This window comes from Epargyreus clarus, unplaced genomic scaffold (genome assembly GCF_041222505.1).
Source record: "Epargyreus clarus isolate Ecla_fem2 unplaced genomic scaffold, WU_Ecla_fem_2.2 ptg000034l, whole genome shotgun sequence".
NCBI lineage: Eukaryota > Metazoa > Arthropoda > Insecta > Lepidoptera > Hesperiidae > Epargyreus > Epargyreus clarus.
In genome coordinates, this window is record NW_027332239.1 from 11,634,224 (window position 1) to 11,649,905 (window position 15,682).

Genomic DNA, 15,682 nt, shown 5'->3' on the forward strand with positions numbered 1-15,682 from the left:
TTTTACAGGTATGCAGACAGAAATTTCTACAAAAATCCTTAAAAAAATAAGACGCATTTGAAAATATGTAGATCACTTAAATGCGAAGGTTTATTTATTTTGACTTCACTGTAAAACACAAGAAAATATAAAGTAACCATTAAAGCCTACTAGACTATCCACCAATATTTCACCTTAAAAATGTTTTTCTTTTTTTTTGTATAAATAAACAATTGTATAAAGTATATATAGTAATAAGTATAAAGTATATTTTATTTAACGACACCCGCAAGGTCGACGAACGACTTTCGCACGCTCGCTCTACACGTCGAAGCCCGATTTGTCATACTTGTACTGCTTGCTTGGTTTACTTTGCCACTCCAGCTAGATTTTTCTGTTACGAGTGTTGGACTTGATTTTAAGTTCAAAATAAGTAGGTTAAACTCATATTTGCGGTGTAAACATTTACATCGCAAATATGAGTTGCGAACGTTTTATACAAGTTGAAAGCACTAAAGATCATTGTATTAATCTTTATTATTGTAACGTTCTTAAACAGTATTTCATTTGGGGAGTGGAAATAATGTATACCGTAATATAAATGTCACACAGGGTAATTTTTTTACTCGGCAGTAACTTGGAAGTGTAACGGTAAACGTTTTATTGGTTCAATATTTTATTTTATTGGGGTCGTGAATACATGCATTTTAATGTAACATTTTATAAATGTGATCTTCTTTTACTGTTTCTTTTAGTACAGTTGTTCTTATTTTTTACCAATACAATAATTTTGTTAAAATATTCCTGATCTGGAATATATCTGTCATGTCTTTTGCCAACTTTCTGCAGAAAATAACTCAAACGCTTAGATTTTAAAAATCGTAACTGTAGAGTGCTTTTGCTTACATAGGGATTAAAATAGTTGTTAATAATGCTTGAAAATGCACTCGTTTGTATTCGCATTGAAGCGTGGTTTAAAATTCCTTTTTACAGAGCCCGTTTCATGCTAGGTATTACATGCCATTTTTCACAAAGTGTAAAATTTACAAAGTAGTCTCTGAAAAAATATGTGCTGGCTAGTGGCCGATTCAGTGTACAGCAGGCGTGCTACGTTGAAGTTTAAAATATTTCTCTATGTATTTAAAAAATAAACAAGCACACCTTATTTTTAAATGGCAACAGAAATAATTTCGTGCTGAAAAATTATAACCAACTTTATTATAACCAACTTTAGTATAAACGACCTAAATCTCTTGTTCAGAATATAGATCTTAAGATTATTTAGATTGAGCTACAGTTACCACTTGACACCAGGTTAACTGCTTGTACGAATCCATATATTCGGGGGCGCTGGCTAATAAATCCCATTGCATATGAGTTGGGAGTAGAGATGGGCAGAGGGTTTAAACCCAATGGGTGGATACGGGTTTAAACCGGGTATTTTGGGTGAAATAGGGTTTAAACCCAAATAAACACCCAAACAGCGGGTGTAAACTATTGTCATTCATATTTTTATTTTCTTCGTGTAATATCATTTTTAAAATAATTTTGTTAACAATTCACTAAATATGCACTCTAAAAGCACATATTTCATTTAACTACGCTGTTATAGTCATGTTATAGTCCATTCGGATGTGTTACATTTGGGTTGCAATTTTCGAAGACCCAATTTTATTTTATAGATGTCAATGATTAGTGTAAAGGGCTTAGTGTACAGTTCAATCCTAATTTGTGGAGTCCCAACTGTTGTCCCTCGACCGCCATCTTGAAAAAAGGGGCACAAAGCGTTTTTACGCTCTACCAGGCAAACTATTTGTCGCACAGAAATTTAGTAAGAACAATTATGGTTTCAAATTGATTTATCTATAATTTTAGTTCTATAACTTTTTGTCGTTAAACCAAAAATAACAAAGATAATAACAATAATAGATTAAACTTTGGGAAGACTTTTTTTAACTTTTTTCTACTTAATTTACAGAAAATGACATTGAAACATTTTGATAGCAGAGTTTTTATAGTCCGGTTAATTTAGACATAAAAATAGTAATCAAATAACATAAAGCTAAATTTCCGTAGAGACCTTGGGTTTACCATCACAAGTAAAGTTCCAAAAGTCCTCATCGATGTGTGTGTCGGCACTTATTCGGAGTCAAACGTCAAAATTTTCGGGTTTCTGGATTTTTCTCGAAAACGGTAAATTTTATCGAAAAGTACCTTGGACCAAAGTTGTAGCACTTAAATTTTTTTATAAAATAATGTTTATATTTTTTTGTTAAAGCTATTATTATTAAGATATTACGTAAGAATTACATTTTACATTATATGCCCATATTCCCACACCACCTGTGCAATAGTATACGAGAGGTATATTTATTTGTTTTAGTTGTGCGCTATTTGTTTCGTCAAACAAATAATAATTAAAAAATAAAAATGTAATAAAAATAGATGAACCCCTAAAAATGTAATATTTAAAAATGTAAAAACATTAGAAATACAGTAAAAACCTATAGTATATCTATTAAATAAACATTTGAACTATTTTAAAAGCTTTGTGTAGATTTTATTAACTCATTTTATAAACACCCAGATAAATACCCAGTGGGAGGAAATAAACGGGTATTTATTGGGTTTAAACCCTGCACAGGGTTTAAACCGGGTTCTTTGCCCATCTCTAGTTGGGAGCATCAGTTCCGCATGCCGGGAATGTCCGTTGAACCCGTACGCCCACGCGCGGCCGGGCGCCTGCTGTGGTGACATATATCGGAATAGACCTGCTTGTGATACCAGATGGTGATGTCTCTTTTAAGTTTATATATAACACTGTCGAAAATGCTAACCCGATTTTTTAAGTATGCTCTTGACGGGAAAATTGCCGCCATCAACCTAATAATGATAGCGTTACGTAGCGAAGCGTATTTCATTGTAAGTTGTCTTAATACAACTTGGTGCGTTTTTACTTCGACTATCACTCTGTATGATGCTATTGATGACAACGGTTGCGTTGCTATATTTCATTCTGGCATACAAAGACTATTTAAGTATCAACGAATGTTTGAAACGAAGCGTATGCATGCATATATTTTGTATACTTTAGTTATTATTTCCAAATTTCTACCAGAAATGTCGAAGGCAGTCCGCCCACCAGAAAAATTCGAATGCTTTTGGAACGGATCCGTCGTAAATCTTAATCTTTGAAAGTTTACGATTGTAACCAACATTCGATGTCGGGATGTTGCGGCGACTGCTACTCACATCGCGGTGCGGTTTATGAATCGTAAACTTGTGCATAACCGACCTTAACATGCCCGTTTCGTGAGTTTTACATCATTAATAATGGATAACGGTCCTAAATTGGCAGTTAAACGTTCCCTTCAGTGAGTTACGAGGAGCGGTGGAAAATGCGTGAGGGATGCGTACGGTCCACGCACGAATATTTGGTGTGTCGTGCCTTTTTGTGGTATTTTTATGTACTCTATAGTAAATGGTAGCTACTGTCGTTATTTATGTTATATCGTTTTCATCTTTTCGCCGGATTAATACGTATGACCAACGTCACCCACTTACAAACTGTATATTTCAACATTCGAGATATTAGAAGTGTTTATCTAATCATAATTCAATAACTTGTCAATAAATTGTACCCACAAAACAGGTAGCCCATCTGTTTGCGAGAACTATTGGTATTTCGAAATGTTGCTTCATTAGTCATCGACACTTGCAATAGAACCTGTGGTTTAGTACGCTTATGACATAGACTGCATCGCTTACTCTACACAGTATATTCTGTCAGAAGTCAGCGATCCACATTTACGAATGCTTTGTTTAATCCATAAAAAAGTTACTAAGGTTACGTCTCATGAAGTCACTCACCACACTTTGCAAATTAAAGTTCGGAATCCCAAAAGCTTAAATACGGTTCATAGGTACTGTTGGTCATAGGATCAGATAATTGATAACCAATTAAATAGCGGCTCAAAGAGTACCTCGCCTAGAATGTTATTTAATCCAACCCCTACAGGCAAATAATATTCTGTCCGAGTTGTAGTCGCAGACGCAAGCCGCGCGCGCGAGCCGCATACACAAATTGTGTCAAATAGCATACGTTACGTTACTATGTTACTGTCGCGTTTCAGATTAGATAGCGTTGACAGCGATGTTTGCTCATGGTGGCCGTGTTTGCCCGGGGGTTGTTGACTGACGCGCTATAATTGTGGCGCCAAATTTGCTATATATCGGCCCGATACTAAACCCTATCCACCTATGGCACGGTTCCAAATTGACCGCTCGCGACACTACTCGTCGAATATTGTACTTGTGCGACGAATCTTTATCGGTCCTTTTCTGGCTCAGGTACGGGTTATTGCCTTATATGTGCCCGATAATTTCTTGAATTATAAAATGGAAATAGTTTTCTAATATGCGACAATAAAATTTTATCCAACTTATTGCCTTTTTGGATATAAAAACATATTTCTTCGAAAATATGTCTGGAACTATTGGGACCTTAAACGTATTTGGTAATTGAAGGGATCTGAATACATAATTTAATTATCTAGGTTCTGAGGCATCCCAAAGTAACTTTAAATAGATTTTGTATTTTCATACCACCCAATCCCCTGTTTCTCGAATTTGACTGATAAACTCCGTGTTATTTAGATTGTTTAAATAGGTTTAATCAACCTATTCATTGGTACCATAGAGTTTGCGTGTATCAAACGTATTCTATATTTATGATTCACTTAACGGCAATGTTACTATCATACAAATATCGTTATTATACTTTACTTTTATTATCATTTGGCAGTAATTTAAGTGTCTACGACATGAAAATAGAATGAAATTTGGTATTTTTTCATAAGTAAATCTAAAATAGTTTTAATAAAAATGTTGTTTATTTAAGTAAAGTCGCCCTGATTCTATAATGGATTAGAGTTTTAATCTTGTTGTGTGAGTCTTGTCGCGTCGGTATACCCACAGAAAAGACAGTCCACAATAAGGTGAATTTAGTACAAATATTTAAATAAGTAATTAAAATAATGACGTTACTGGAAATCAAATCCGAAACCTGTACAACACACGGCCACAAGGACAACTGCGCAACGCAGTCAGTGATCCTTATCCGGGGGCAAATGAAATGGCGTTAAATTAACAGCATTAATTAAGCGAGATGCGAGTTTAATCTCGAGCGGATAATTCGCTTTCTAGGCCAATGCAGACTGATTTAATGCAATTTGTCTGTGATGAACCCGCCTGAATGACTGCGGTCTTGTCTAGGATTGGGCCGCGAGCCAAACTTAAGAAAACAGCTCGGTTTACAGCGGGAAGCCAATTTTTGCTCGCTTCATAACTCGAGGCGTTAGTTTGTTTCAGTGTCGTTGGATTTTTTTCCAGACTTATGATTTCGTTACTATGAATTATTTAATTTAAGCTTAGAATGATGGAATTATTTTAAATCAATTATTATGTTTTCAAACGAATCCTAGTTATCAATACGCTTACGCAGCTTGTTCACATTTTAGGGCTTATATATATCCTTTGGACCGTAATGGGTAGGGTAGGTGAGCCTAGCTATTTAAAATACTATGGTCGATAATAATAATATTATCATTACATTCAGATTCTTAAATTTTACTCATGTGGAGCTCTCATTGTGCAAATAAGACTTACTCGCAATGTTTGATTTAAATCTAACAATGTATCTTTGCAATTTCCGTTGTTTCTCAAACCTTCTCACGATATCGTAGTAATAAATTCTATACCAACCTATCTTCAGTATTTCTTCGCGTATCTAAGAAGAGCTACAGATATTACGCGATGAAATGGCTATAAATGATTTATTTCATAGTTGTATTGTTAGATTCGCGTGGGCATTATAGCTACAGGTTTCTAAGATTTATGTTTGGTGCCTAGTTACATGGAAACACGTTTATTGAGACCAGTCTAAAGATTCTATAAGATATGATCAAACTACATCAGAACTTGCTCAAAGTATTAATGCTTTGTACGAACAATAATGCTCTCAGATCGACATAGCTTTTCACAGGTTTTATAAAAATAGGCATCTTGTATTCTGGTTACCCAGGACGGTGGTGCCATTTATTTTTATAACTATTTGTCTTTGAACTTCTAAAATTAAAATAAATAAGTATCAAATTAAACTTAACAGCTTGATATATCGCAATTTCATTATACGTAACTACCACATTAGTCACATTTGAATTAACCTTACTGTCCGTTAAACAGGTCAGTGTCAAAGGCCTTAGCATTGGAATCATAATACGAATGAAACACTCGATATAAAAGTATGTTAATTAAATTTAACGAATATCTTGTGTTGATATTTATTTATGCACAATAATAGATATGAGTCGGTCAGTACTAAAAGTATCGCGATTGATATGAATTACTCAGCTAAAGCTCCCATACTTTATTATATTTACGTCAAAGATTTGAGTCGTCGTACTTTTGAAACATTATTTACTACATTTCGAAAGTATGTTTCTTTATTAACATTTTTAATTGGAGTTTTTATGCAAAAACTAAAACTAATTTTATGATTTTGGACTAATGTTATCAAGGAATTGATTTGTTAAAACGCCAAAAAAAAAAACTTAATTAAAATGTCTTCGATAGGAAATTATTTATCTTTTGTTATATCGATGCAGCTTATAGGTCTACAGCTTACTTGGACTTGTAAGATTATAAAGATTACATTCTCAGTATTATTAGGTACCTACTATATAATGACGTAAATCTTTAATTATATCGTGATCCATAAAACACTTTCCAAGGCAAAGAAAACTATAATAACACGTAATCGTATCGATCTTTGAGGTTATTTCTGTTCTCCGTGCAAAGGGTTGACACAATGGGGCTTCGTTCGTTTCTTACCAATACAATGTCTGTACAATGACATTACGCACCGTCCGGAGCAAATCCACTTTAAAATCACCTGTACGACGTACCTACTTAGAGCTGTTTTATTTAATATAATTTTATTTTCATTATATATCTTATACCACCATTGGTTTAACAGTTCCCTTACCAGAAGCTAATGTTACGTTAATTGATGATTCATGAATTTGCGAACATGGCAAATTTTGAATTTTGACCACCTCACAAGAGATGTGCTGTGTGCTTAGTTATCCTTAATTTGTGTCGTTGCTCTAGTTGAGATAATATTAAAGTAATATTATTAACCCCTTTTGGAATTGCCGATAGTCAAAGTACCTTTTGCTTTTTCATCAGCCGTGTTTTCATTGGTTCGGCGTACACAAAGAGCAATTTTCGTAGCGAGCGTAAAAGATTTTCGAATATCATCAATATCAACATCCTTTGTAACTTTACCTAGCCTGTCGAAAACGCGCTCAAGGGCTGTTTTGCCGCTACACTAATATTCTTTTGAAACAATATACCACTCATGAACAAATATTTTGGTATCGTCCTCTTGTTGTTGATAGACCTGCTATCCTTTAATTAATTCTGTGCTCGTTTATGTTATTATGAAATTAATTTGCCTCATTGTAGAATGTGGTTTTGAATTCACAGACATTTATGGAACTCAGAGAATGCATTAACAGAAAATGTTAAGGTATATGACCGTGCAAGTTTGCGTGGTGCCATCGATCAATCGAAGGTAAGATGCACAGATGTGAAGATACCATACCGATGCGGTAATATGTTAGCAAGAACCTTAATATAAAATTATTAAACTTGCTTAACGAAATAGTCGACATCATAATCTGTTACGTATATTATTTTGTCTGCGGTTTTTAAGATGTTATAAAAAGCTCTTGCGTTCTCTATGACTGACGTTAACAGAAAGGGGCTTAGGATCAATTCCTATGGGATGTGAAATCTTACCCGATTTCCTAAAAGCTTATTATATAAATAGTAACTCATACAAATCAGAATTCTTCCTTTGTTCTCTCACAATATTGTTTGTTATTTCTTCATGCTTATTAAATCATATCGTAACGTAACCGTACTCAAAAAATCAAACAATAGGAGTAGAAATAAAAGTTTTTTCGGAATATTTCGCCTTCCTAGATTATCGCTTAGATGAGTAAAATGAATAGATAGATCACTCCTAACAAGAAAGAGCAACTGGTTTTTAGAATTGAAATTGTTGCGTAAACAAAGTTTTGCCACGTTTTCGTGCTAAAATGTCCCTAAAATTATTGACATACTTATTGATTTGTTACGTAAATTACGTAGTATTTGTTATATGTACGCACATTTTCTCTAAAAATGTTTTTTATGTGTCAAGAATTCAAAAAAATACTGACAAGTCAGGTTTTTGTGGTTTCATCCAATTTCAAGGCGTTGAAGTATCTTTCTATTTTACTTATCAAAGGATTATCGTGTAAGTATATGATCAATATCTGCTTATTACGCGATGGAGCGGTCCCTGGTGAAAAAACCGGTGTAATTAGAACGTGGAATTTGCGCACACGCGATCACCGACGGTGGGTTCTCTAGTGCTATTGATTAATTATTATTAATGCGATGCGGTAGGGATGGCGATCTGAGATCGATTAATCGAAGAATCGATCTATTGAGACAATAACAAAACGATTATTTTAATCGATCTCCAGTAGTCAAGGAGATCGATCGTTGACTTAAGTGTGTTATAGACATTTTTGCTGATGGATACGTATTTCAGTGTTTGTTTGGTCCTGATGACCTTATTTTCGCTTTCTTTGCCAATTTTGAAATGATCGAGGATCTATTTTTGTTAAACTTCTTTGGGTCACGTTTTTTTGTGAATCGATTCATATTTGATTCAAATCGACACTTGATCTTTTTCGGAAAGGATCGCCATCCCTACGCTAGGGCTGGTTTATGTTCTAATTAATTATGTTGTGTGACAGGACTAAAATGCATGTTTGTTCTTTTAAACAGCAATGTAGGATACATTTTTGTTTCATTATCACGACACGATTGAGCCGTCTTATAAACAGGCTTTAGTGATCTTTAGTAATTTATAGTTCAAGCTATTTTATTATCGCATCTTACTACAGTCTTTATTTTTTATCGTAGTAAAATGTACATTAGAAGATTACTTGGTTGGACAAAAACATTTAAATTGTTTTGGTGCATATGTGGCGGCTTGCACATAAATTCAGTATGTTTGACCGTGGGATTTATCCGAGTCATCTATAAATCAAGCGAAATCGTTCCTGGTAATATCCGCCAGTTGACCTCCTTCCGGCAATGCCTTGATCCTCCATTCATGACGTTAGAAATCTCAGCTACTAATTTACGGCGTGTCCCATATCTCCCTTGAGATGTATAATGTTGCTCCCAGCCTTTAGGTTGGCTACGATTTCATATGAGAATATAACAAAAAAGTAATCATGTCTTGGCAATATTGTACGAGTAAATAAATATTAAGGGATTAGTATACCTGAAGTATATCATTACTCATAGTTTAGCCTTGGTGTCGAACTAGGGCAACCTGCCTATTTAGTTAGGCAGGTTAGTAGTTACTAATATTTTATCTCACCTGAAGCCCAAACTCGTGGTCGTAAATTTAAGGCAAGAAAGATTTTGTAGGGATACAGTATTTCCATTTTATTTTGTACGTATTCCACTGAGTATTGGTAATATGAACACTTTTAGTTTTGTTTTCAGTTCTAATTTCTAAGGCTTTCTTGGTCTTTAAGGCGTTGTCCAATAGTTAAAGTGTGCCATATCTTCACACAATTTATGACGGCCCTAGCTATTAGCTGAAGGGGAGGTGCTGGCGTGGTGGCGTGCCTGTGGATTGTAAATCTTCGTGCAGAGTGCCCGTTGCAACGCTCGTTACGTACTACCTGTGTATAAGTGTTGCGAGCGTTATCTAATGATTATTATTCAAATTATTGGAATTTATTTTGCGTGTATGATATAAGTGGAATAATAACTTTAAAGTATATTTGGAATGTGCTAGAACGAGTACAGTTCGATCAGGTAGGTAATACTGACGTTATTTATAACGTGAAGCTGTTCTTGTGTTACGAATGTTACGATGGACGATGTGTGGATACCGCCTCATATGAGACGACCATCATTATCTTCAAAAGTGGTAACGCAAGTAGAACTCTTTTTTTGTATGGAGTTATTCACAGATTTCCATGGGATGCAGTGACCATTTAACGTTAGATGGACTGCATGCTCTTTTTAGACGACGATGCGAACATACGAAGTCATTTCAATTTGAATTTAAATAATTTGTAAAGCTAAACGACATAGGTGCGTTTGCGTCCTACGTCTGCGTTCATCCATTTTTGGACAAAATTTATGCGAAAGTTAAAATAAGAACACTCTCTCTCTCTCTCTCTCTCAATAAGAATACAATGAACTTAAATACAAATTAAACGATAAATATAAGTTAAATTTTACATTCATTATGTTATTGCGTGGAAAAGTACTATTACACTTTATTGGAGCTCGTGCTAATGTATATTGTAATGACGCCCACGAGGTTGGCTGTTTGGCGATTTTCAGGGCGGTAATGAGATCTGAGAGAGCAGTGATTAGAGGTATTATCTTTTTTGGTAATTGAGAACCTTGTATTTTTGTTACTAATTAATACGTCTAAATAAAAATAGTAATTGGGAGATTAAGATGTTTATGAACATTGTTGTTTAGTTGCTCTACTCTTATTTTATATCTGTTTTAATTCTTGTAATTTTTATGTTAATACTAACATTGATCCATGAGAGTTTTACAGCTAAAGAGCCAAAGGTTACCGCGCTGGTTTATTGGGAATTGCCGTACTTTCAGCATTTAGGAAAATATTTTCCGCAAAATTTCGTAAAAATAGTGTGCCAACGTTCTAAGAAATATATTTAGGTTTATTCGTGAATTTTACTTCAATTTACTATTGTCTAAAAAGTCAGAGCTATTGGCAGCTTGTCTGCAGCTTACCTTGTTACTGGACTATTATTATTATTCTTAATATTTTTTATTTGACCAATATTTTATTTTTGTCCACAGGTGTGACAATGCGAGAAAAAAGGGGAGGCGCTATGAGCAAAATGCAAAAGCTCCGAAAGCGATTGTCCCTTAGCTTCGGCAGGTTGTGTAAGTATTATTATTATTCATTGACTACAGTGTGTTGTTGCATAATTAGCCACGTCATAACTAGGATTGCCAACCTTAATTTGAAAAAGAAAATAGTAGTTCTGTCAAAACATGGAAGTGTTACTTTAGAAAAAAATATACTTAGTACACATTTGTTTTCACCTACTGATTATAATTATGATTTTTTCGTTGACTCACTATATTATACCTACGACTATTTTCAGACAATGACGTTGAAAATACAGTTACTTTCTTACTAATAGTACGATACTAGTGTTACATAATCGGATAAGAATCATAATCACAACAAAGAAGAGAACCATACTACTTAATGGTGTTAAATGTTTGCAATCACACTAGGGTTTATAAGTAAACGTAATGTAATGTAATTTTCCTATAGTATTTACAGTTAGGTACTAAACGTTCTTATTCATTCAAACAGTTTAAATTATATTTTTGGCATAGCCTCGCTAATTTATACATAAACATTGCATTGCATTCTATTGAAGTAAATATTTATTTTACTCATAAAAATAATACGGAGTAGGTTTTTCCGTCACGTGCATTTTTCCATTACAAACAGTCACACGATTGACTTACTAAGCACATTTCGTTCTATATAATATTTACGTGTGATTTTACTATATTTAGTGTTGTGCAAGACTAACAAAACTGCGTACTTACATGCAGGAATAATGCATTTATAATAAACATTATATTTTTGTAACGATCTTAAAATAAATCTCGTAATGTACTCATTAAACATGCACTCGTTATGTTTAATACAAGCAATAAATGTCCGCCCACATAATGCATAAACATTTATATCCGATGATTACTGTTGCCATTTTTCGCAAGACACTTTTGGATACTTTATTTTCAAAAACAGTCGCAGAACTGCAGTTTCCATATATTTGCAGCTAAATACATGAAAAAGTCCACATGCTTTTTTGTACGAAAATAAATTTAATCAAACTTTATTATATTTATCTAAGCTTCGTAACATGTAGTAATTCTGACGTGATCAACAGTACATGTGATATTGATTGTAATATGTGAAGGGTAAAGTAAATAAACTTCAATAAGTACAATAAGTTGTACGATACAGACACCAATCGGTCGAAAAGAGACAGTATGTAATCTCCCCAAGGATCAAACACTAGTCTAAAATACACATCTACAACGTATTCCACAATCCAATGTGGAATTGTAGACTTGAATTAATAATCTAACGAATCTCGTATAGTATGGATGAAATGTGCATTGTCTCGGCATTATTAAGGGTAGTTGTGAAATTTTGTCACAGACATCTCGCTGTTTACGTGATTTCCACCGGGACGCCGCTCTGGCCTCCTGCCCACTGCGGATCGTGCCACGCAATCAAATGTTAATTCAAAATGCCCTCTAACGAGCTGCGATAAAACTTAATTTCATTCGGTTGCAAATGAAATGAACTCGCTTACGACTCAATCGGGCCCATAAAATTAAAACGAGGAAGTGCGGCTGGATAGAAAGATGATGGGGTGTTGAAAATAAGTAATTTGTTGAAAATGCATAAGAAAATATCTGAAAGATTTTTCGTCATAATTCATCAGTAATTACTTGTTACTAAGTTATTTTCGTTTATCCAAAATCACGTTTTTGTAATAGACTAGAATGAAACTCGTGTACAATAAATAAGTATCTGATCCCCTAATTTAGAAGTTCTTCAAACGATTTAAGCATCAAAGAGAAATTCAATCGAAATAATTATGATGAATGATTTGCTCCAACGGCCTACTAAGTCACATCGTTATGAAATAATAGTTTGAAATTATAGAAATTCGTAATATATTTTAAAGTAGCTACGTAAACGTTACGTTGGTTTAGTCCGCGCCAAACTGCTAGTCCGCTCTGAAGTTGTTGCGAGCAGGTGTAGGTAGTCATACAATTTGCTACGGCGACGCGATTCGTTTCTATATTCAGAGCGGACTAGCAGTTTTATGCGGACTATATCTGTGTACGTAGTTTATGATTTGTTATGCATACTTATCTATGTTATACATACTAATCACGTCTAGATACGGAATTATTTATAGTGCGACGTTGGGTAAACGAGTTGTTGCGAAGCAAAAACCGAGATATTCGGCACGAGACATGTTATCTATGATAATCGCTACGTAGACGGGTTCGTTACTGCACGTAAGTGATAGGTATACTCGTGTGAATAGTTAAGAAGACATTTCAAACACGGATTCGCTCAGCATTCAGTAGTAGAAACTCAATATTTCATGGTGATGAATAAAGGTAAGTTCTGGTTTTAATTGCCTCGTTTCAATTAGTTGAGCCTTTTTGAAGTTTAATTGTTGACAGGCAGACAAGAGTGTTTTGATGTTTTGACTTGTACAAATTCCCCATGGAATTCCCATGTAAGATTGAAATCGATAATTAATTTGAAATGACTGTAATGGTGTAATTAATACAGTGACAGTAATTCTTTCAACAGTAATTTCTTAGACATAACTAATGTAACTGCATCTCGTAAATCTTGAGATCTGGTCACATCGATATTGGAGCCGACGTTATATTTATGTACCTATATTCATAGGATTTGTTGATGAAATCGAATTAAGATACAAGATTACAAACTCATTTACAACGACTTCAAACTGCAATTAACAACGTCACATCTCGTGTGTAATGTTTTGGTAACCGTATTAGCGCTAAACCGATCTCAAAGTGCGCACAGAAGCGCGTTGGAGCGCGTTAACAGTGTCCGGTGTCAGTACAGCATTGAATGCAGGTTTACGTCAAAGGCTCAAACGTGCATTATGTTAACAGCTTCGGCTACTTAGGTCTAAAATTTAATAGTGTAGTAAGCGAGCGTTTTGATAAGATGCGTTACGTTTGAAATCTGAAATTAATAGTAAAACTAAATTATGTTAGATTAGTATACCTACTACTAGGTTATGTTAGGTATGTATATCATAAACGCGGTACATTTCCATCGGCATAGAAGCTTTTATTCTACAATCACGATGCCGTATATTTTTTATTGCAATATATATTTTATGTGCGTAATGTTGTTATTAATTTTAAAGCCAAAATCAGTCATCTTAATTTACATTAATGATTTATTTGGAATGTCCTGAAGAATATTACCTATGTTAATATTCGAAATCTTATTTTACCAATAACTCCCATCACTTACCTATTGTCCCATTTCTATTTCTTTTCATGTAGATTCTCCCGATATTCCTTTGGGGTAAATAAATTAATTTAAAGGGATCCCTAGTTATTCCCGAATTCTTTTGTTACGATATTTATATATCGAGAAAAGAAAATTAAATTCCATTAATGTAAGCATTTTTATGTTTGCTTCCGAACAAAGAAGACCAAATAAAATTACAAATGTATATAGACATCTTTATTCTACGAATAAATTTTCTCGAATAATTAATTGAACAGACGGGGACCCCTTATCCTTAAAAAGGTCAGGCTAGTATGAATATAAATAAGGTATTTAAGGTTTCAACATATCTGACACTTATACAGGGAACCGCCTTGTTACAATAATGGAGTACCTTAACAATACTAGTTGCAAAAGTTTAATGCTAGGGTATATAAAGCCTGTAGGATATTTTTGTAGATAGACAAAATTTTATAGGAAGGACAAGAAATTTCAACTCCAGCTCTGATTGTTTGTAGTTCACCTTTAAATACTCATGATCTTCAAAAAGATTAAATTTAGGTCTTATTCCTCGAAAGGGTTATTTATAACGACAATTAACACAACTGCATTAAGAGAGGTCGTCAAAAGACGTGCGCCAAGTTAAGGCGCTGAAAGTTCTTTGTGCTCCTCAAGTCAGCTTAGCGCCCGCTCCGGGGACAGAAACACGGGAATATGTCGTGTAACATGCTTTTTAGGTTTATTACGGTTTAGTTTTCTTATCGCAAGTGGATAAGGTTTTATTGGTTGCCTTTTTATAGGTGTTTGGCCCGATCGAAGGCGATGATGTCGCTTTAAGTTTCGGACATGGTGCCTGTTTACTCTTGTACAGGCACTTACTACTGGTACATCTTTATAACCGTCACTGCAATAAACCGCGATACGAATAGTCGGTAAATATGTTGTCATGACGTCAATCCATTAGTGTCCCAATGCATGGGACACCTTTCAGAGTGAGAAGAGTTTATGCCATAGTCCACTATGCCGAGTGCAGATCATCATTTAATAAAATGATAGGTAATCATTAATTTCTAATACGCACAAAACTTCAAAAATTTTTTTGCCTGAAATTTAAACCCAGGACCTCCAAAATGAGAGATCCAATTGAAACAGGCAGTAACAACTTGGATTGATAGATTAGTTAACTTTTGTACCCAATATGTTAGTGTGAAATTGTACACGTAAATTTTCATGAGTAATAGGACGTGTTTATCTTATTAAAGATAAATTTCTAATTAATCACGTGCTTGTTAATATAAGTACGAAATTCTATTTAGGACGTATCAGGGCGATAACGAGAGATAATGTAACTTAAGATAAGAGACGGTTGAAATTTTAATATATAAATATATTAACATGAAGTACATATACCTTTTGAGATTCTGTTTGTGGCATTATTCGTTTATTTATTGAAATAGTTGGAAC

General features: G+C 34.2%; 1 protein-coding gene across 3 annotated transcripts in view; it reads left to right on the forward strand.

Moving 5' to 3' along the window:
- The window catches only part of Eip63E (cyclin dependent kinase Eip63E), a 136,771-nt gene that overhangs the window by 42,369 nt on the left and 78,720 nt on the right, over positions 1–15,682 (forward strand). For all 3 annotated transcript variants that reach the window (XM_073091573.1, XM_073091575.1, XM_073091574.1), the window contains exon 2: positions 10,963–11,049. In XM_073091573.1, the coding sequence (XP_072947674.1) occupies positions 10,963–11,049 (87 nt within the window). The remainder of the gene's footprint in view (positions 1–10,962; positions 11,050–15,682) is intronic.